This window comes from Bos mutus, chromosome 19 (assembly GCF_027580195.1).
Source record: "Bos mutus isolate GX-2022 chromosome 19, NWIPB_WYAK_1.1, whole genome shotgun sequence".
Lineage (NCBI taxonomy): Eukaryota > Metazoa > Chordata > Mammalia > Artiodactyla > Bovidae > Bos > Bos mutus.
The window spans coordinates 2,028,773-2,052,504 of NC_091635.1; the positions used below are offsets into that span (position 1 = coordinate 2,028,773).

At 44.2% G+C, this 23,732-nt stretch overlaps 1 protein-coding gene across 4 annotated transcripts in view; it reads right to left on the reverse strand.

Moving 5' to 3' along the window:
• ABCA10 (ATP binding cassette subfamily A member 10) overlaps positions 1–20,578 on the reverse strand; it is a 54,374-nt gene extending 33,796 nt beyond the window's left edge. For 2 of the 4 annotated variants that reach the window (XM_070388987.1, XM_070388985.1), the window contains exons 1-15: positions 20,344–20,574; positions 18,311–18,412; positions 15,463–15,670; positions 12,960–13,124; positions 12,517–12,620; positions 9,675–9,901; positions 8,965–9,106; positions 8,238–8,423; positions 7,002–7,149; positions 4,555–4,723; positions 2,627–2,685; positions 1,469–1,579; positions 931–1,106; positions 611–730; positions 232–370 (exon numbers count right to left, since the gene is read on the reverse strand). In XM_070388987.1, the coding sequence (XP_070245088.1) occupies positions 232–370; positions 611–730; positions 931–1,106; positions 1,469–1,579; positions 2,627–2,685; positions 4,555–4,723; positions 7,002–7,149; positions 8,238–8,423; positions 8,965–9,106; positions 9,675–9,901; positions 12,517–12,620; positions 12,960–13,124; positions 15,463–15,670; positions 18,311–18,406 (2,050 nt within the window). In that variant the 5' untranslated portion in view covers positions 18,407–18,412; positions 20,344–20,574. Of the gene's footprint in view, positions 1–231; positions 371–610; positions 731–930; positions 1,107–1,468; positions 1,580–2,626; positions 2,686–4,554; positions 4,724–7,001; positions 7,150–8,237; positions 8,424–8,964; positions 9,107–9,674; positions 9,902–12,516; positions 12,621–12,959; positions 13,125–15,462; positions 15,671–18,310; positions 18,413–20,343 lie in introns of all 4 variants that reach the window. The other 2 variants (XM_070388986.1, XM_005899331.3) reach the window with 2 other exon arrangements.
• Positions 20,579–23,732: the final 3,154 nt, after the last annotated feature.

Consider the following 23,732-nt stretch of genomic DNA (forward strand, 5'->3'; position numbering starts at 1 on the left):
GCACTTGTGATTAATATAAACAGCCCAGAAAGTTACAGACAGGAGGATACATAAAGCGTGAGTCTGAGAACTCACGGGGGTCAGAATGCCTGGACGCCAAGTGCCACTTTCAGATGCCCTTTCTCAGATGCACGGCAAATGAGACTCTCTTCTTTCCAACAGACGTTAGAGAGAATCTCTCTCGTATTCAGCCCTTGAATACCGAGTCAGTATAAAGAACCCAAGACTCACCAGCCAGGATGTCAGCCTCGTCCATGAACTGCGTACTAAAAAGGATCGTGTGGTTAGTTTTCCGCTCCTTCAGGAAGTTCCACACGAGGTGCCTTGAGAAAGGATCCAGTCCAGCAGTTGGCTCGTCCAGGAGCAAAACCTGCAGTGGAGAGCACGCGAAAGCACCTTCTGTTTAGAGAGAGGCTCTTCCGAAAACAACACGGAACCCAGTATGACATCTGCGTTCAAACAGAGTCCTTCATCGGATCCCTAACAGGCTCGCGTGGCCCTTTATTATAAATTTACTCTCACGTTTGGCAACTAAAGTGCAGTCTGGACTTTAACAATCATTTTACATCCTTCAATCCAGATTCAACTCAAAGATATTTTTATCTCTTACCTGAGGATCTCCTAAAATGGCAATCCCAAATGTGAGTTTTCTCTTCTGTCCACCACTTAACTCTTTAGCGATGACATCTTGAATATTGTGCATGTCTAATTCCATCATAATGCCTTTTACCTATCAAAAAAACTACATTAATAGAAAACATTTTACCCGAAGCAGTCTTAATTTGCTAATAGTTAGAAGGAATTTATTCTAGAACTCCATTGATTAAGTTTTATTTATGAAAGAGTAAAGTAATAGTTGAACAAAAATATGATCAGGAGCAAACTAAGTAAATTATTTCCAAAGTCATCAATTCTAATATGTTCATCTACCTCTTGTTCCACTTCTTTCGGTGGAATCCCTTTTATTTTAGCAAATAGCCTGAGGTTTTCTCTCACAGTAAGAAAATCGAAGTAGATATTAAATTGTGGACAAAATCCAGTGTAATTTCTGATTTCTTCCATGTTTATTATTTCAGAGAGTTGGGTGTTGTAAATAGTGGCAGATCCTATGGATAAAAAAATGTAAGTCTTTAACACCAGGATATTAACTCTATGCAGAGTGATAATATAGGATATTCACTGAAGAAACTCCCATTTTATAGCTATGTAATTAATACATTGAAAAGATGCAGATTATTCTTGACATAAATACCACTGTCCAAAGCAATGCAAAATATACACGGAATGACAAATAATAGTGAAAAAGAGATACAAGCATTTTAGTTTACGTAAACACGAAATAAATATTTCCCATTTTAAATGGCTCAACTTTGCAAAAAGCCTCTTTCTGAGAAACGTTTTTCTTTCACATAACCAGACTGAGGAAGCTGTTCAGCAGCCACCTTGGTTTGTAACATTCTCTTCTCACCTTCAGTGCAAGCAGACCAGCCGCCAAGGATGCTCAGCAGCGAGGATTTGCCAGCTCCGCTGTGGCCAAGAATCGCCGTGAGCTGGCCTTCATAGACGTCAAGACATATGCCTGTTTCCGGATAAAATCTGAAAGTCAGACTTTGGATAATACTCCAATGAAGTGGGCCTTAAAGAAAACAACACTGAAACAGTAAAGTGTACCTCCGCACTCCATTTCATTTCACTGTATTTTAATATGACCTTTACAATTATATATCTACTTGTGTCTATTTATGAAGACAAAGCCTCACTTCCTCTGAAGAAATTAGATCAAGACTGGAAATATAAATCCCCACTTTCCTCCCTACCACAAATACTTTGAATGTCAAAGGATATATACAGTTAATATTAGAGAACATAGCCACAGATATGAGGATAAAAACAGAGGAAGCAGAGTATGTATTAATACTTCCTGGACAAAGGCAAGTCTCCATTTCTACTAGAAAGCAGTCTCACTGAGGGTCCCAGAGCCAGATACAGAGACAAAGGAGCAGTGCATGCTGTTTACTCTATCTTAGCAGGCAAGGGGGTCGGTAAGGACAGGGTGCTCAAGCTTCCCTGGCACCAGTCAGCTTCTGACCCATATCCCAAGTGTGGGCGTGGTCTCAGAGAGGGCTGCTGGGATCCAGCCCGTGTCACAGGCATCTTCATACACGCATGCTTATGACTTGACAGTGTTTTAACATTTGAGAAATTATCTAACTCCACTGGGAAGCAGCAAAGAGTTCTATAAGCATCCCAGAATTGTTGAGACTCTCTGAAAATGTAAATCGTGGGGTTAAATTGTGAGAGAATCAAAAATAAAGCAAAGCACAGCCCAAAACAGATGATGAAAAGCCCTATGAAAATATTAACACCAACAAATCTGGTGATGCTCCAAGCTAGCGTCAAAGATTACACACTTGCATATTTAGTACAATCCCATTTCTTAAACTGTCTCATCCATACACAGAAAAATATGCATTAGTGATTATGCCTCACAGTAGAAATTAAAAAAAAAAAACCTTTCCTTTTATCTATATTCATTCTCTAATTTTCCATTATGACTATTTGTATTTTCAAGAAATGAAAAACATTTAAAATTAGAAACATCAAAATAAGGAGTTGTTCTCTTTACCTTGCAATGCTTCTACTTTTTCAGGTTTTCCTTTATATTCTTTTCTAAGATTTCTGATTCTGAAAGAAGATTGAAGACTATGAGGTGATTACAGTTTCTGATGACGCAGATGACGCCACCGGCCAACACTACCGCTCATGATTGACCGTAACCTTCCCCACAGGAGGGATTTATTGTCGGAGTTCTCAGGAGCACGGGGTGACACCGGTTGAGCAAGGGGTGGAGGTGGGACCCGCTTCCCACAAACTGGTAAGAGGATCCATCTTAACGGGAAGAGGAGGGCAAAAGCCCCTGCCGGGCCCAAAGGAGATTTCCACGGGCATTTCATGCCTTCCAGCTGCGTTAGCAAATGAAGGGGAGCTACTGTTGGAAGAAAGCCAGGAAGAAGCCAAGGAGGGGGAGCAGTGGAGAGAGGCTTCCTCTCTCTTGATTATTCAATGGTTCTTCTCTTCCTCGGGCAAATTTATCGAAATAAAAGTGGCTTCTGCCCTGTGTTTCATTTGTTTTCCCCACCTTCATTCCCAGCATAAGACACAGAGCCTGGGACTCCACCACGCTTCTGAAGCCATTCTCAATGAAGTTACCCATGAGGTCCTAAGTAGCGCATCCAGCGGTCACTTTTCAGCCCTTGTTTCATAAACCTCATCACGGACTTGACAATTGCAAACCCTCGTCCTCTTGTCCTTAGCTCTGTTCACTTCTGGTTTCCATCTCGATCTCAATATTCTTCTGGGCATACCTTATGGACTCCTTAAATTGGACTCTATACCGACCAGCTATTTTTCTTATTCTTAGATCGTTACCATACAGTATCAGCCCCTCTTCCTGCTTCCTCTCTTACCAAAAATTCTCATTCTCAAGTCTGTGTCTTTAGATCTTTCTTCAAAGCTTCAGATTTATGAACTCAGCCTTCTATTATATATCTGTACATGGATATCAAACCCGCATGGATAATAAATTGACATGTACACACTTCCTTTTATGTAACAGACATATTGCTTAATTATCTCACTGACTCAAGAAGAAGCCACTGTACTATGGAATTACATCACACATTTCTTGGGAAGAAGTGAGGCTTGGAGAGCTCAGAGTTTACCAGAAAGTCATGGAGCCACTAATTAAGAAGAAGTCTTTCAGGATGAAACCAAAAATATCTGAAAGAAAGGAACTTCCAAAAACACATCATCGACTAATGCAGATTCACGTTGATGTATGGCAAAACCCATCACAATATGATAAACTAATTATACTCTAATTAAAAAAAATTTTAAAAAGAATGAAAGCACATCATCCCGAATGGATAAAGAAGTGGTGGTACATACATACAATGGAATATCACTCAGCTGTAAGGAATGCATTTGAGGCAGCTCTAATGAGGTAGACGAATCTAGAGCCTATTATACAAAGTGAAGTAAGTTAGAAAGAGGAAGACAAATATTGCATGTTAACGCATATATGTGGAATCTAGAAGGATGGCACTGATGAGTCCATCTGCAGGACAGCAACAGAGACACAGATGCAGAGAACAGACTTGTGGCCCCACTGGGGGAAGGAAGGGGTGGGGCAGATGGAGAGAGTGGCTCTGACCACACACAGGATCCTATGTAGAACAGACGGATAGCCAGCGGGGATTTGCTGCATGACTTGGAGCTCAACCTGCTGGTCTGTGACACCCTAGAAGGGTGGGATGGCATGCGAGGTGGGAGGGAGGTTCAGGAGTGGGGGACGTGTGTGCCTGTGGCTGATTCACACTGATGTATGGCAGAGACCAACACACCATTGTAAAGCAGTTATCCTGCAATTACAAATAAATAAATCTTTAAAAACCACATCATCCACAACAGTGGACTTGTGGTCGTCCTTGTGGCAAGTTAATTTATCACACTTTTACCTAAATGTGTACAAAGTCACATAAACTGTTAAGTCACCTTATGGCTTCTTTTCCGTGGAACTCTGGAGACACTGGCTCGAAAGAATCATCACAGGAGAGCTCAGAATTCATTTCATTCCCAAAGACTTCATGGTGAGTGTTTTTGTGTTGCGACCAAAAGGAAGACTTCAGGAAAAACAGTGGTGAATGCCGCTGGCCATTTTCATCTGAGCCATAAAGACATGATTCCATGTTGAGTCAAGCAAACAGCATCAGTGAAGAACTACACCTGTCATAGTGTAGCTTGATGGCAATTTCTTCTACACATTAATGACTTCTATTCATTTTTTCCAGTTTTATTGAGAAATAATTGACATACATAATTATATAAGTTTAGGGAGTACAGCATAATGGTTTGATTCACAAACAGTGTGAAATGATGGCCACAATAGGTTCAGCTAACATCCTTCATCTCATAGAGATAGGATGAAAGAAGGAAAAAAATTTTTTCCTTGTGATGAGAACTCAGGATTTATGCTCTTCACAGCTTTTCTACATATCACACAGCATGTTCCCTACAGTCATCATGCTGTGCGTGGATACTACTTATTTATAACTGGAATTTTGTACTTCTTGACTGCCTTCCTCCAGTTTTCCCTGCATATAGCTCCATTTTGCTATTTTTGTTGTTTAGTCACTAAGTCATGTCTAAATCTTTATGACCCCAATGGACTGCAGCCCACCAGGCTCCTCTTTCCATGGGACTTCCCAGGTAAGAACACTGGAGTGAGATGACATTTCTGGCTCCAGGGGATTGTCCTGACCCAGGGATCGAACCTGCATCTCCTGCGTGGGCAGGTGGATTCTTTACCACTGAGCCACCAGTGAAGTTCATACCTCCATATACCCCTGTATATGAATGGTAGAATCAATTAAAATATTTGACATTTAAATGAACTTATATTCTAATAAAGAAACGGGAATATAGGGCAACAGTTAAAAGCAAGGGCAGCTCTGGATCTAAAGCATCAGAAAAAATAAAATGAGATGGAACTTTAATGATATATCCACGGAACATGAATTTACTGGTGACAAGAAGAGGAAATTCAATAGGCTTTTCCAGAGACCATAGGAGAACCAAAGCAGCACAGAGCGTCTGCGTGTCATGCCCTGTCGCAAGCCAGCACTGTGAGCAGACACAGGGGCCACGCCAGGACAGGGACTGATGTGGGGGAGACGCACACGGAGCTGCGTGCAGGAAAGAAAGACGCTGGGGACGTGGAGGAAACATAAGGGAAAAGCAGAGCTGGAAAACGGGTCTTTGCAGAGAGAGACAGAAAGGAGGGAGCGATGAGCCTTCAGAAACTCAATGTGGGCAAGAGGAGAGGCTCAAGGATGAACCTGCGCCGAGAACAGCTAGAGGTGAGCCGGCCAGAAAGGGAGCTGCGCTGTGCAAAAGCAACGGGAAAAGCGGGGAAACGAAAACTGGGAAATACACGCATCTTCACGTGAATTCATTTCATTCGGAGAAGAAAGGCATAGTAATTATGAACGCGTGGAGGACTTAATAAGAAAGAACAGAAATGCTACCTATTAAAATAGGAATTAAATTCTAGATGGAAGTATTGGAGAAAAATTTTTTTCATACAGTTAAACTGTTTGGGCCACCAAGGGGTTTCCCTGGAGGCTCAGACAGTAAAGAATCGGCCTGCAGTGCAGGAGACCTGGGTTCGATCCCTGCGTCGGGAAGATCCCCCGGAGGAGGAAATGGTAACCCACTCCAGTACTCTTGCCTGAAGAATCCCATGGACAGAGGAGCCTGGTGGGCTACAGTCCACAGGGTCACAAAACTGTCAGACGCGACTGAGCACACACACCAAGGGAATACAGGTATATTAGTTCCTGGGGTTATGTGTGTAGACTACACTTGCGTTTTATAATAATTATTTAAAAGTTGGTTGTAGAGTTTATTATTTTATTTGTAGAACATTATATAAAGCATTCCCGTTAGACTGATTTTTTTTCACAAAAGGGAGAAGAAGTTATCCATTAACTTTGCACTGTAAATGTTAGTATTTTGAGATGCAGAAGAACAAGTTTACTAGAGGCAAATATTAGCAGGAGTGATGTGATGAGCTATCTTATCTTACGGCTGTGAACTCAAGTGCTAAGAAGCAGTGTTCTCTAATGGTTGATTTAGGTGTCTCCTTTCCTCCCCTGTTAATACACACACACACACACACACACACACACACACTCCTTACTTCTTACTTTTATAAAAGATATAAACCAACAGAAATGCAAGTGGTTTTTCATTAAAATGTCTCAACAAAATAGTTCCATTCAGATCATTAAACAGTGAGATGAAAATGAGGAAATTCTACTGTTTTGCATGTTTTTCCTTTCCTCTGCAATCAGAAATGCTTTTAAAATGACAGGTCAACAACCTTTCAAGACACAGAATTACTTTAAATTCAACTCTAATCACATCACACTATTACTTACCAGGCAAAATGTGCTCAAAATATAATGTTAATGTCAAATAGAGCAGAGTGTCAAATGCCAGAAGGAAGAAGATCACTATCATTGTGTATGACTCCCCAGAGGGATCAGGGAATACAACACCACTCACGTGATACTCTTGATGCGAAATCTGAGACCACAAAGAATAAAATACAGTCAAAGTTAGACACACTGATAAAACTGAAGGTCTTTTAATGATGCTGCATAGGCAACTACAATTTTAATTTTAATATTCTTTTTCCTTAAAAAATGCTTCGTGAAGTTCTGAGTAGCAATGTTGCTTTTGACAAATAAAATTATTGTCACCAAGTGGGAAATGCTCTAAGAGAAGGTAGGACAATTGAAGAACCGAAACTTAATTGATTCATTAATCAGAAATCTTCAGGAAGGGGATTTAGAGAAGTGGGAAAGCAAACAAAAATAATTTATTCTGGGAAGAGAAACCCAGAGATGGCAGGGAAGTGAGAGGCCATTTGAAGGAAGTATGAAAATCCCAAGTGTTCATATGTTGCAGATGTGTTAAAACACTAGGTAAGTACTGAAGACTTGAAGAGGTTGATTTTAAGGGTAATAAAGATAAAACAGATCACAAACACCATAGCTAAGCTTCACAGCGCATTGTTCTAGCCTCATACGTAAATAACAGCACAATTCCCTGTGAGCTCGATTCCAACATCCTGACTTTGCAGACGAGCAATGAAAAACTGCAGAAGCCTGGTGACCCGGCCGAGGTGACTCAGCAGGAAGTGACAGAACTGAGCCTAATTCCTGGTGCCTGGCCCTGAGCCCAGCTCAGATCCTGAGCAATTATTTTTCTCATTTAAATTTCCCAAGAGTTGACAAATGATCTGTTTGATAACTCTGATAAGATCTTTTTTAAAGATTTTTTTTGGATGTGGACCATTTTCAAATTCTTTATTGAACTCATTACAATATTCCTTAAGTTTTATGCTTTCTTTTTGCTTTTCTTTTTTTGGCCGAGAGGCCTGTGGGATCCGAGCTCCCCGACCAGGGATGGAACCTGCACCCCCTGCGTTGGAAGGTGAAGTCTTAACCACTGGGTCGCCAGGGAAGTCCCGATAATATTTTTTATTTAACTTTTCAATAGCATAATTTCTTAAGATTCAGGGTGATTGATCATTAAGCTTGAGGAAGTACCAAACTGTCTCAATAATGCTGAAACTCTAATAAATAGTCACTAGATGGCTGTGTTCTTACCTGAGCCACCCCAGCAGTGAAGGCAAAAGGGCTAAACAGACATAAAGCCCATCCCAGTGATGACGGGATCTGTCTGTACAACGAGGTGAAGCCCAGACAGCCCCAAAACACAGTGAAGAGAGAGCCAACCACGCCAGTCAGGATGGGCCTCTTTATCAGCACGCAGAGGAGGAAAGCCAGTGCTATCTGAAGGAAGAAAGAAAAGTTCCAGAAGGTATATTATTTCCCTCTGAGAATCATGAATAGCAATATTCACTCGTTCATCACGTGAACAAAAACTTTCTCAAAAACATACAGAAACCAGAGTACAAAATGAGAAGCTCTAGGCTACCAATACTTTGAAGAAATATGGCTGCTGCTGCTAAGTCGCTTCAGTCGTGTCCGACTCTGTGCAACCCCACAGATGGCAGCCCACCAGGTTCCCCCATCCCTGGGATTCTCCAGGCAAGAACACTGGAGTGGGTTGCCAGTTTCCTTGACCCCTGGACTGCAATGCCTGGGATTCTGCAAGAACACTGGAGAAAGTGCCATTTCCTTCTCAATGCATGAGAGTGTTGTGAAGTCGCTCAGTTGTGTCTGACTCCTAGCAGATCCCATGGACTGCAGCCCACCAGGCTCCCCTGTCCCTGGGATTCTCCAGGCAAGAACACTGGAGTGGGGTGCCATTTACTGGCTCACATACCTGAGACTTGAAGTAGGATGAGAAATGCATATTTTGCCAACTCACCAAAGACAGGCCGTACAGGGTGAAAAGCGAGACCAGCACCACGAAGCCAGTAAGGATAACCATTTGGAATAATTTTATGACCAGAGTCATGAAAATGGACACAACAAAGACGAAGCCAGCATACATCAGTGCCCAGGAGAGCCTACGGTAGAAGCAGAGAATTAATTCAGAATGTCGCACGTCCACAAACACGCGAGAGGCGGTATATGAGAGTTCAGGGTGCACACTCCGGGAACGAACAGACTGGAGTCAAGTTTATTATCGACGTGTGGCTCTGTGCACTCTAGTGGTGTGATCAGGGGCAAGCCTCTTTTCTCACTCCGTCTGTAAAATGGGATTAATTGTGTTAACTATCTCATATGGTTGTTTTGAGGATTCAATGAAATAATGCCCATGAAGACTTTTGCCTAGCAATTATTAAAATTATCTTAACAAACACAAAATGAATGTTAAAATTAACATTGTCACTGTCGTTCAGTCACTAGGTCGTGTCTGACTCTGCAACCCCGTGGACTGCAGCACGCCAGGCTCCTCTGTCCTCCACCATCTCCCCGAGTTTGCTCAGCCTCATGTCCTTTGAGTCAGCGCTTCTATCCAACCATCTCATCCTCTGTCACCCTCTTCTCCGTTTGCCTTCAATCTTTCCCAGCATCAGGGTCCTTTCCAATGAGTTCCCCCAGGTATTAATGTGGGATACACAGTTAACTCACCAAAATGCTGACTGTTGAAGACCCATGGCTGTCATCAGCTTCTTAAATTTTTTTCGTTCCTTTGTAATGTTTAATGATGCAACATACACAAAAGGGGAGAAATAAACAATACAAATAAAAATGAACCATTCGTTTATACTTTCTCCCTTAGAAATGAAAGGGGGTGTCCTCATATTTATTCCAACAACTGATATCAACTCTTCCATCACAGAATGATTCGTTGTGACCTAAATTGGGATGTTAACAAACAAATGCATTAGGTTAACTATAGAAGAAATAGACTAGAAAACCACATTTATTGTTTTTTTCATTTTCATACAGAAGAATTTATATATTTCTAGCAGCTTAAACAACAGATTGGTTCCAAATAGGAAAAGGAGTACGTCAAGGCTGTATATTGTCACCCTGCTTATTTAACTTATATGCAGAGTACATCATGAGAAACGCTGGGCTGGAAAAACCACAAGCTGGAATCAAGATTGCCGGGAGAAATATCAATAACCTCAGATATGCAGATGACACCACCCTTATGGCAGAAAGTGAAGAGGAACTAAAAAGCCTCTTGATGAAAGTGAAAGAGGAGAGTGAAAATGTTGGCTTAAGACTCAACATTCAGAAAACGAAGATCATGGCATCTGGTCCCATCACTTCATGGCAAATAGATGGGGAAACAGTGGTAACAGTGTCAGACTTTATTTTTTTGGGCTCCAAAATCACTGCAGATGGTGACTGCAGCCATGAAATTAAAAGACGCTTACTCTTTGGAAGAAAAGTTATGACCAACCTAGATAGCATATTGAAAAGCAGAGACATTACTTTGCCAACAAAGGTCCATTTAGTCAAGGCTATGGTTTTTCCAGTGGTCATGTATAGATGTGAGAGTTGGACTGTGAAGAAGGCTGAGCGCCAAAGAATTGATGCTTTTGAACTGTGGTGTTGGAGAAGACTCTTGAGAGTCCCTTGGACTGCAAGGAGATCCAACCAGTCCATTCTGAAGGAGATCAGCCCTGGGATTTCTTTGGAAGGAATGATGCTAAAGCTGAAACTCCAGTACTTTGGCCACCTCATGCGAAGAGTTGACTCATTGGAGAAGACTCTGATGCTGGGAGGGATTGGGGGCAGGAGGAGAAGGGGACGACAGAGGATGAGATGGCTGGATGGCATCACTGACTCGATGGACGTGAGTCTGGGTGAACTCCGGGAGTTGGTGATGGACAGGGAGGTCTGGCGTGCAGCAATTCATGGGGTCGCAAAGAGTCGGACACGACTGAGCGACTGAACTGAACTGAGCAGCTTAAAATAGTGAGATAGAGGTGGAGGGAGGAAGTTGAGGCTGGATACATAAATGACTCTCACAGTTCAGGCAAGAGATGACCATGACCTGAATAAACGCTGGTGGCAGAACTGAAGAGAGGTAAGTAGAGCTGAGCTTACAGTTAACAGGGCTGGATGAGAGAGAAGATGTAATGTTGACGCAGAGGATGTGGTCTCTGATAACTCCTCAGTTAAGTGACTGGCTTTGGCATTCCCTGGAGATAGAGAAAGGGCTTCCCAGGTGACTCGGTGGGTAAAGAATCCACCTGCCAACGCAGGTTCAGTCCCTGGGTCAGGAAGATGGCAACCCATTCTGGCCTGGAGAATCCCCATGGACAGAGGAGCCTGGTGGGCTACGGTCCACGGGGTCTCAAAGAGTTGGACATGACTGAGCACGCATGCATGAGATGGAGAAAATTTTTTAAAGACTGGGTCACGTTTAGAGAAAAACACCCACATTCAGTTTGGAACATACAAATCTGAATTGTTTATAGGGCGTCAAAGTAAGTAGTCAGCTACTCAGGACTACAGTGGAGCAGACCTTGTCCATCAGCTGTGTTTGTAAATAGTTTCACATGTAGTCACGCACATTGGTTTATGAGTGCTTCCACATTAAAATGGAAAGTTGAGTATTTGCAACAGAAACTGTTTGGCCCCCAGACCACAGAATACTTGCTCTCTGGTCCTTTAAAGGACAAGTTTACTGGTCAACAGTTAAAGCAGGGTTCCTACAGTTATCAGCATGTAAACTGTAAATAAGTGTACGGTAAAGGATGAGACCGTGTAGAGAAAGTATGGAGAAAAATGCCTTGACTAGAACCTGTAGAACCACAGATGGAAAGAGGTGGGAGTGTAACGATGGATAAGATTGCAGGAAGACCGAGAATTGCTAGAAAAATGAAGGAAAACCAGGTGAATGCTGTGATGTTTAGTTAAAAGACCAAGTAAGACAAGGAAGGAAAATGTCACGTGTTAATGACATGAGCGTTGTTACTGACCTCAGAAAAATCATTTTGGTGGCATGGTGGGAATAGAAATTTTATTGAGCTGAGTTGAGCTCAAAGGAAGCCAATGCTTTCAAGAAGTAAAGATGTTAAGGGGAAAGACGGTGTTTGTTTGAGGAGGAACTGTGAATGGGAGAAGGTCTTGATGAGAAGGAAAGAAATTGATCATTGTAAGTACTGAAGAGAAGAATGCTGTTGAAAAGGGGAAGCTGAAGAAAGAGGTCGTGGACGGGAACGCCCATTGCGCAAGGCTCCTGATGCAGTGCGCAAGGATCGTGTTTCCAGCCCTGGCGCTGAGGAAGGACTGGGCGGAGAGGGGCGGCGGAGGGCGCGGGCGCCGGGCGGCGGTTCCGCACCGTTCGTGCTGGGAAGCGGGAGGCTGTGCGCTCCCTCTGCTTCCCTCTGCTCGGGGAAGAAAACGGAGCAGCCTCTCCTGAGAGGGCAGGATGGAGGAGGGGGCAGGCACGAAACGCGGGGCAGAAGTACAGAAGATTTCAAACAGGTCTAGGAGGCTGGGCACTTACTTCTATAATTGCAGCATTAATTGCAGTTTGAAAAGCCACAAACCCGTTTTTCCAGTATATTGACAAGAGACAGAAAGCTTCATCACGGAGAGCCCAACAGTGGTCTTTAAAGAAGAAAAACATGCACATCATTACGCAATGGGAATCAATGAACGGAATGAAAACATTAACCCCGGTTCTAAAGTGAACTATCTGAGTGTCCGCTCAAAGTCCATGACGACCAAATGCAGAGCATTTTTAAAGCAAAGCAGCAACAAAGGAGCACCGCCATCACATGGCTGACAAAGTAGTGAGACTCCTCCTGTAAGGAAAACATCCTGAAGTTCAGAAATGAAAAGCACAGTGCTTCTTTTCTTGACTTTATTAACGTTTCCATCAGGCATTTCCCATAGAGGATTGGACAACGCAGCAAAGAACATTTCAGTCAGTTCTCAGGCACTTACCTGAGTACTCGAAGTGCTCTCTTAAAATCGGGACCCTGTGTCCCCAGCTGAACTTCAGCCGGTATGAGAAAGTGTCATTGAACACAATTCCCACCATCTCAGAGTCGTTTCTTGGGCGTACTCTGTCCATGGCGTCTTCATTAGGGATCCCAAGGATTGTTCTTCCTGCCAGGTGTGAAAAATATGACTGATTAGATGAACTTTATTACTAGAGGACACAAGACCAGTAGCAGTCGCTTAGGTTTCCCATACAATTATTGATGCCATGGGTGCGTGTGTGCTCAGCCTCTTCAGTCGCCCCCGACTCTTTGTGACTCCATGGACTGCAGCCTGCCAGGCTTCTCTGTCCATGGGGTTCTCCAGGCAAGGATACCGGAGAGGGTGGCCATGCCCTCCTCCAGGGCATCTTCCCAACCCAGGTCTCCTGCATTTCCTTCTGAGCCACTGGGGTAGCCCACTGGTGCCATATATTATGGTATCACCAAGTAGGTACCTCTAAGTTAAGGGCTGAAAGTCTTTCCTGTTGTTTAAGGCTCAATGTAAATACGTGAGAAGATGTGAATGATATGCCACTGATTCTGAACCCCAGAGGTTTGGGCTGCATGGGACCCCTCATATGTGTGTTTTTCCCAGAAGTAAATGCTGCATTACTGCACTCTCCAGGCACTGGTGGAATGTGAGGTTGCAGAACCCTGAATGGAGGGAGCTCAGATGCTGAGGAAACACAGATACAGGGGCCAACCAGGAATTACTCGGGTCTTCAACTTCCTGAAGAGTAGGTTCCTCTAGCCCCGCAGAGGTTCAGGGGTCAACCACATTCTTTTTAAAAAAGCAGTTGTGTGTGTGTGTGCAGTTGTATCTGACTCTTTGAGACCCCACAGACCGTAACCCACCAGGCTCCTTCATCTACTGTATTTTCCAAGCAAGAGCTGTCCTGGCTTGCTGTGGGGTTTAGGGATGTCTGGGAGCATCAGCATCTGGGCCCATTTCTTTATCTAAGGATTCGCTTCCCTAACGTTGTGGCTCGGAGGCTGGTGCCTTCACAGTGCTGTTGCTCAGACTGCCCTCCAGGACTTGAATCTGGAGCAGAACCAAAACATCGCCTGGTCCTCACTTATGTAGAGTGGGGCCTGGGTCAGGGTAAATCAGATTACTGTGTCCACTGAGGGGAAAAAGCATCTGGTCTCTTTCACCTTAGCATCTTTAAATCTGAGAGTGCTAGCTGAGGGCAAAGAGCCTAGAGTTAAGGGTGCCTGGACACAACTCCTCTGCCGCTTGTTAAAATCTTAGCTGAGCAACTTGGAATCCTGCTTCCTCTATATGCAAAGTAGTTCCCAATAATTTAGCATAGTCATAATCCCCATTGAAGTGAAGAAAAGCTGAATTTGTGCACCTGTGTGCACGCATGCCTACATATGTGACCGTGTGTGTATGTGTGTACATATTATCCTAGAAAGATACACACAAATTTTTAGAGGAGAAAATGGTGGCTTGAATGAAGGCAAAAGCTTTCATTGTTTGCTTCAGACAAGTTTGTACTGATTAACTGGCTGTTACTTTGGCAATTAAAATAATTTTAAAATTAAAAGTACTTTAAATAACCAGTAGAAATGCTTCAGAATTTGGTGGGGTTTTTCTCTGCCAAGATTATAAGCAGATTTCTATCATATGAAGATAGTACGCCAGAAGTAATAAACAGCACACAAAGAATCAGAGTACAAAATCAGAGGTAAAGTTAGAACCCACCCAGGCTCTCTGGAGTCAAGGACACTATCTTAAGAATTAAGCTCATACAACATTTATAATGAATGAGTTCACCATATTAAAAAACAGAGATGTTACTTTGCCAACAAAGGTCTATATAGTCAAAGCTATGGTTTTTCCAGTAGTCATGTACAGATGTGAGAGCTGGACCATAAAGAAGGCTGAGCACCAAAGGATTGATGCTTTTGAACTGTGGTGTTGGAGAAGACTCTTGAGAGTCCTTTGGATAACAAGTAAATCAAACTGGTCAATCCAAAAGGAAGTCAACCCTGAATATTCACGGGAAGGACTGATGCTGAAGCTGAAGCTCCAATACTTTGGCCACCTGATGCAGAGAGCTGACTCATTGGAAAAGACCCTGGTGCTGGGAAAGATTGAAGGCGGGAGGAGAAGGGGGCAACAGAGGATGAGATGGTTGGAAGGCATCACTGGACATAAGTTTGAGCGAGCTCTGGGAGATGGTGAAGGGCATGAAAGCCTAGTGTGCTGCAGTCCATAAGGTTGCAGAGTCAGACATGACAGCGTCTGAAGAAGAACAACAAAATCTATGTTCCTTTGAGACCTACCCTTACTTGGAGCTTCACGCCAAGCCCTCCACCCCATGTGAAATGAGGATCCTGCCCCAGTTGAAAACCACTGACTCACAGGCTGGGTAAATAAACTCAACTTGCAAAACAGACTTAAAATTTAATGCAAATAGGTTGCATGATAATGAAGCCTGGGCCACGGAACAACACACCTTTCATAAAGGCAGCTGCAGCCACCTTATCCATGATGCTCTGGGTCACGTTAGTGACGGGGGTATAGGCCACCAGCACCAGGTCGGAGTCATTAAACTCGTCCACGCGTCCCAGGACCTGAGGCGGCTGTTCCAGGAAATGAGTAGCTCTGAAGAGTTCCGCAAAGAGGCAGAGAGCGAGCCCCAGGAACAGCACCATGGCCCACTCCTGCAGCGCACAAGAGAAAGGGGCTGAGTCATCACGGGCGCTCAGACAGGGAGGGACAGGTGAGCACGCTTTAGACGGAGGCATCACCGAGCTCGGCTTCACTTCACTCGCCCACGTTCTGCCTTTCTCAGCTACCAGCCGTCTGTTAAGCAGACCACCATTTCGCTTGAGGACAGCCTGACCCAGGGAGCTCAGCCTGGGGCCCTGTGACACCCGAGGGCACGGGAGGGGCGGGAGGAGGGAGGCAGGCGGGAGGGGACGCGTGTGTACCCAAGGCCGATTCAAGTCAATGTGCGGCAGAAAAACGCACACGACACTGTAGGGCAACTATCCTTCAAATGAAAACAAATTAAAAATAAAACAAGCTACGAGGATATATTGTACAACACGGGGAATATAGCGAATATTTTATAACAAGTGGAGTGTTACAGTTGTGAATCACTACACTGGACCCCTGTAATAACTTATGTAATATTGTACAGCAACTATACACCAATTAAAAAAAAAACCTTTTAATCTCCAAAAAAGCTTTGAGGTATGTAGCAAATATGGCATGGATTTATCTCCAAAGATAGCTTTGAGATAATACCAAGTATGTCCATTAATCTTAACCTAGAATCATAGCCCCCTCATATACTCCCGGTTATTCACCCTCATATGAATAAAATATAAGTACACAGCATCCCATAAGAGATACTTTTGTCAAAGGGTTTAACCTGAAGTTAAAAATCTATTTTTTAAGGTAAATACTGTTTATGAGAAATGCAGATGGCTGTAAATCAGCCATGTCCGACTCTTTGCAACCCCGTGGACTGTAGCCCACCAGGCTCCTCTGTCCGTGGGCATTCTCCAGGCAAGAATACTGGAGTGGGCTGCCATTCCCTTCTCTAGGGGATCTCCCCCACCCAGGGATTGAACCCGGGTCTCCTGCATTACAGGCGAATTCTTTACCACTGAGCCACCAGGGAAGCCCTTACTGTAAATTCACTATACTTGAATAAACGTTTTTTAATTAAAAAAGTTAAAAAATAAAAAAAGGAATGGAAATGGTAAAGAAATGAGTTAAATGACAGCATGAAGAAGCGCCAGGCAAACGCACAACACGGGTATTTCACAGGAGGACAGTGTTGGGCTCCCTGGTTTGAGCAAACCAACGTTAAGAGACATTCCGGGGAGTTCTCCAGGGTTCAGTGGCTGAGGCTCCGTGCGTCTCCTCAGGGGCCAGGTGCTATGTCCCACTTTGATTCCAGAGGCCACACAGTCAAAAAAATGTTTTATGAGATATTTTAGAGGAAATTTTAGGAAACTGAATATCGACATGGAATTAGATGACTATATGCAATTACCTCAAACTTTCTGAAGCGCACTTGCGGTTATGAAGGAGCCTGTCCTTAATTTTCGTGGATGCTAGCGGAAGCCTCAGCGGTCGTGTCATATGTGTTAAGAGAGGAGCTGAGGGAGATGAAGAGATGAAGCCACAATGGCAGATGCTAACAGGTGTCAAACCCAGGCTGTAGATGAACCGGACGGGAAGTGAGTTCACTGGGCCAGTAATCCTACGTTTGAGATTTTAAACATTTTTGTAAGCTTTTTAAAAATTGACTTGGACGATCACTGTAAGGGTTACCCTTTATCAACACAGCAACTAAAATATTAGAACTGAATGCTTCAAGAGCTAAGGATGACCCGTGTGCTTCAATAAAAAATAAAACATTTAAATAAAAAAATTTAAAAATAGAAAAAAAAAAAAGAACTGCTGTTTTTCAGCAGAACATAGTTTCTGTGTGGTCAAGGCAGCTCCAGGTGTATTTCGTGAGAACATACAGCAAAGATCCTCATCTCGACGGCCTTGACCTTGTACTAGAAACTGAACAGAGGGCCAAGACGCTGACAGCCAGGGACCTGGCTCCCTGAAACTACTCCACGTTTGCAAAAGCATAATCTTCAAAAGAAATCCCCCAGAGTTCCCAAATTTTTGCTCGAAAACAATTTCCCCAGTCCTATGAATTGACAAGGGCCTCCCTGGTGGCTCAGTGGTAAAGAATCTGCCTGCCAGTGCAGGAGAGGCAGGAGACCCATTTAGATCCCTGGGTCAGGAAGATCCCCTGGAGGAGGGCATGGCAGCCCATCCCAGTCTTCTTGCCTGGAGAATCCCATGGACAGAGGAGCCTGGTGGGCTACAGTCCACCGGGTTGCAGAGTCGGACAGAACTTCGTAATGAAACAAAAACAATTCACAGAATCTTGTCAAAACATCCCCAGTAGAGTGCTATGGTTCACCTGTTTAAAATCTACTTCATTTTGCTTCCCCCCGTCCCCCAACCCTTTTTTCTTACACTAAAGTTGGCCTGGGGTAAATCAGGATAACTCCACAAGATTCAAGTGGATTATTTACTTGGTGAATGGCTAGTTATGTTCAATAAAAAGTTATCTACTTTGCTTTTTAGGAGCAAACATATGCGCCTGCGCCTTTTGCCATAAATATTATCCTATTGTGCAACATTTGCAAAACATTACCTCGGGAACTCCAAATCAACTAGCCCACAGAATTTATGAACATAAAAAGGCAATAAAAATGGCATAATATGAAATGACAGATTCACTAAATATGGAAAGATATATATTTCTTTGTGAACCATACCAACGCGCTCTCTTTTTTCATTCTCCATTTTCTAAGGAAATTCTTGTGCAGGAGGGCCCAAGTTTGTTGACACACGCTCCTCTCTTTTTTAATCATTTCGTCCTGTTCATCAACAGAGAAGACAAAATCAATATTACACAGCAATAGGCTGTGTAAGAAAAAGGGCAAAAAAAAAAAAACAAAACAGTTAAAGCAAAGCTCCTGAACACACAGTCCCAGGTGCCCTGGCTGAAGGCCTCGTTTGGCATTACTGTTAACACACATGCAGTTTTTTAAAGAGTATAAAGTGGTAACGAATGTAAAATGTCCTGCCAGCTGACCTTTCTCTGAAGGCTCGATGGTTATGAACGAGGTAAGGGCTGTGGTGTGGGAGCTCTTTTCCTTTTTGTCTCAAAAGCAAATTTTCCTGCCACATCCTGACTTTGCAACAATCTAAAGCAAATAACTAACACAACATTGTAAATCAAGTGTACTCCAATAAAAATAAATTAAATCAGAGAATAGATGTTAGCAATGTAAGACCCTGATGCTGGGAAAGATTGAAGGCAGGAGGAGAAGGGGGCGACAGAGGATGAGAAGATGGTTGGACGGCATCACTGACTCAGTGGATATGAGTTTGAGTAAACTCCGGGAGAGTGAAGGACAGGGAAGCCTGGTGTGCTGCAGTCCATGGGGTCACAAAGAGTCGGACATGATTTAGTGACTGAACAACAACAAAGTTTAGAATCCAAAACACACTTGCCCTTGACTTAGTACTTTTTAAAAATGCATAACAGGAATAAAACCTCCTCCAGTTTTCTGTCCACTGGAGATCTGCACTTTGAAAGGCACGCTTTTGGAGGCTGATGTGATGACATCTAGTGGTAAAGACAGAGGATGAGATGGTTGGACGGCATCACCGTCTTGATGGACATGAGTCTGAGTAAACTCCGGGAGTTGGAGATGGACAGGGAGGCCTGGTGTGCTGCGATTCATGGGGTCGCAAAGAGTCAGACACGACTGAGCGACTGAACTGAACTGAACTGACTGAGTGGTAAAGAATCTGCCTGCAAACGCAGAAGACATAGAGGCATGGGTTCAATCCCCAGGTGGGGAATAATCCCTTAGAGGAGAAAAGGGCAACCCACTCCAGTGTCCTTGCCTGGAGCATCCCATGGCAGAGGAGCCTGGTGGGCTGCAGTCCATGGGGTCGCACAGAGTCAGACACGACTGAGCCCACACACACAGGAAACCAAGGGGAATCACTGTACAGTCCTTCTCAGGAACCCAGAGCACATTTCTACTCTTGAAACTCACGGGTCCCCCTTTAGGACTTAAGTCTGTCAGACACACAGCCCGAAACCAAAAGCCTCGGCTAGTGAGTGCAACTCGCTGCTGATGTGTAGACCACCACACGTGTCAGAGGGATCTCCTGTGTTTTCAGTTTAAAATGCCAGAGGTGAGCATTTGGTAGCACAGCTCTGGTGACTTCAATGCACTCGAATAAATGCTGATGCTACATACAAACTGCAGTGTTTATAGAACTTGCTGGATTTCCTTTTCTTGATAAAAGGAAAAGGTAAAGCTACCAAATGCCAAAATAATCTCTAAATTCTAACTCGAGAAAGTTTCTAAGGGAAAACATTCATCTTCATGAAAAGAAAATAGAAAAAACCACGAGGAGAAGCAGCCTGTCCTGCTGCATGCATAGTCCCGAGAAACAAAACTCTGCAGGTTCTCAAACGGCCAAGCAGACAAGTCAAACCCGACACAGAAAAAGAATACTCTTTACACACGTTTCTGGATCTACCTTCCACTTCACTATCACACTACAAGACCATTTTACCGAGTTGAGAAAATGAAACTCCTCATCAGGTCCACCACAGAAAACAGAATGATTTAGAAATATCACAACTATATAATACTCTTAACCATGTCAATCCAGATGCTTGCCACTGATTCTGCCCTTTGTACCTCATTGCCTTACGTGGAACGAAAGGTAAAAACAAATTCAGCTTACTGTCAGGAAAGTAAGAGGAAGAACTAAGACGCACCTTTGATGCCCTGGTTTCTTTCTGTCCAGGAGAGTTTAAAGAATCCTTCAAGAGCTTTCCTTAAAGCTGTCTTCATTCAGTCTGGCTTCTGCAAACAGGCCATGGTCTGTATGGAAAGCGCCTGCCAGATACATTCTCTACTTGGGAAGCTGCTTTCCTCCTGAGTCTTTCCTCCCGTCCAACTGTGCCACAGGGAGGCTGCAGCCACGGACCGTGCCCAAGGCTGTCACGTGTGCTTGCTTATTGCTCTATCTTTCTGGCATAGGCAAAACAGCAATCAGATTCCAAAAGGGATTTTTAAAAACCCGGGCCTGAGTAAGTCTCTATTAACTCTGAATGATTAAAACTTAGAGAGCCAACACAGAAGAGAACAGATTTAAAAGAAGGGAAGTTGAACGGAGGCTGTGAGAATGATCTCAGAAATGAGAGTAACTTATACAGGAAAAACGTGAGCAAAGACTTTCCTGCACGGCAGCTAAGTGGTGTTTGCTGCGGGCCGGTTCCTATGGGCCAGGAAGTATGCACGAGTATGCAAGCGTGCTCGGTCGTGTCTGACTCTTTTCGACTCCACAGACTGTGGAGCCCATCAGGCTCCTCTGTCCATGGGATTCTCCAGGCAAGAAGAGTGGAGTGGGTTGCCATTTCCTCCTTCAGGGGATCTTCCTGACCCAGGGACTGACCCCTTATCTCCTATGTCTCCTGCACGGGCAGGTGGATTCTTTACCACTGCATCCCCTGGGAAGCTGCTAGAAAGTACGCTAAGGGTTTGCAATGAATTATTTCATTTATACTGAAAGCAAACCTGTGTGTTGGGTAGGATATTTTCACACATGTCACAGATTAGAAACAGGAGACTCAAAGGTGACATTATTTGCAGATGTTCAAATAAAAGCTAGTAAATTCAAATAATTTAGAGTAGATGGGCAGAATGGTTATTTTTTTAAGCTACAAAAATATTGGACATTCTCAGAATTGTAAATAAACCCCTGTTTATCAACCCTGAAAATATCCTTTCACAATTTTAACTGTAATTAGCACATTTCTTGGGGATGTGTACACAAAAACCACTCACAAAAGTGAAGGACAGAGAGAGGGTGGGGCGCTCAGACTATTGGAGCTGTTACCGTTCTTCATTAAGATTATGGAAATAAGGACTTCCCTGGTGGTGCTGTGGCTAAGACTCCACACTCCCTGTGCAGGAGGCCTGGTCAGGGAACTAGATCCTGCATGCCCCAACTAACATCTGGCACAGTCAAAGGACATTTTAAAAAAAAAAAAGAGTATGGAAATAAACATTTTATTTGACTTTCATTGCACCCCTCCCTGTCGTCAGTCACACTTCTCTCCTTTTTTCCCCACTCGTTCTTTGCTGGAAGTACAAGTCCATGAACTAGAAAACACCAAATATTTAACCTGGTTCCAATCCCAGACATGAATGACAAAATTTTAATGGATGGGAAAAACAACTGAAGTCGTGTCATAATAGACACACGCTTTCTTGGTAACCTACACTGAAAGGGTAATGCATCCATCTCCATAATTTTAAGGTCTGTGGTCTCCAATATGGTGCAGTGAAGTGCTTACAGGGTTAGGTGTTTTGAGACCTGCATTTCTGTCACGCACAGGTGCTTGCCTTGGACAGGTGACGTTTATAAGAGGCTCCGACGTTTTCTGTGTCCAGCTTCTCTGCCTTGGTAACAGTGCAGCTCTACTACGGGGTCACAATTCCGAAATCTGCCAAACTGGGGTTTATGGGTAACCGTGCTATGTGATATCAACCCAGCCCTCATCACCCCACTTCTCATAGATCCATTTTTTATATTTCTTTTTAAAATTGAAATATAGTTGATTCACAATATCATGCTAGTTCCAGGTACACAACAATGGGATTTGATTATCTCTATTTTCTAAGATTCTTTTACCTTATAGGTTATTACAAGATATTGAATACAGTTCCTATGCTATACAGTAGGTGGTTGCTGTTATTTATTTTATATACAGTGGTGTGCATCTGTTTATCCCACACTCCTGATTTATCCCGCCCCCATTCTCTCTCCCACTGGATAAACACAGGTTTGTTCTCTATGTCTGTGCATCTGTTTAGTGAGTTTTGTATATGGATTCATGGGAATCATTTTTCAGATTCCACATGTAAGGGACATCATGTAATATTTGTCTTTCTCTGACTTACTTCACCAAGTACAATTATCTCCAGGTTCATCCATGTTACTGCAAATGGCAATATTTCATTCTTTTTTATGGCTGAGTAATATCCTCCCCCACACACACGTATATACACACACACATATTTCACATCTTCCTCAGCCCTTTGTCTGCTGATGGCCGTTCGGGTTTTTCCCAGCCCTTGATGACTACAGAGCTGTAATGAGCGCTGTAGATAGAGCTGTAATGAACGTGGGGTGCATGTGTCCTCTGAGATTACAGTTTTCTGCAAATACGCCCCTGGGCTTCCCAGGTGCCGCGAGTGGTGGTCAAGGAGGGAGAGGGAAGAGAGGCAGGTGGGGTCCCTGCGTGGGGAAGGGCCGCTGGAACAGGTAACCCACTCCTGCATTCCTGCCTCGGAAACCCCGCGGACAGAGGGACCCAGCAGTCCACAGCGTCTGGAAGAGCTGGACACGACTGCGCGCACGCGCACAGGGCGAGCGTGTTTGGCCCCTCCATGCTGGCCCCCCAGCAGCACCAGGTGACAGGCCCACGCAGGAGGCTGCCTCTCCTGGCCTCTTTCTAATCTCCCCTGTCCTCCTCTCTCTGGCCCTGAGCGCTGGTCTGCACCTTTGCTCTGGGGTCCACCCAAGGTCCCCTGGAAAGCGCCCCGCCCTGCCCCAAACTCAAGCCGGAGACCCGAACTCATCAGGTCACTTCATGGCTGCTGCTGCTGCTAAGTCGCTTCAGTCGTGTCCAACTCTGTGCGACCCCATAGACGGCAGCCCACCAGGCTCCGCCGTCCCTGGGATTCTCCAGGCAAGAACACTGGAGTGGGTTGCCATTTCCGTCTCCAATGCATGAAAGTGAAAAGCGAAAGTGATGGCGCTCAGTCGTGTCCAACTCCTAGCGACTCCATGGCTAAAGCCTCGCTAACCGCCCGCTGAGCCTTCAGGGCCTGGAACATTCGAGAACCAGCAGGTGCGGGGCAGGGACACGCGGGCGGATGCCCCGGGGCTGCGGCGCTGGCACACCGACCTTAGTTTGTAAAAAAACCTACAGTTTCTAACAAGCGCAGTAAAGTGAGAGCCGCATGGCCACGGAGTCATTGCTTGTTCACGACCTCCCGAGTTCCGGCTTGGAACCAAACGGGCCGAACCCGAACCCGGGAGCAGGAAGGAGGCAGCCCATTCCCCCACTCCTAGGGATGGGACGTGGAAGATTCG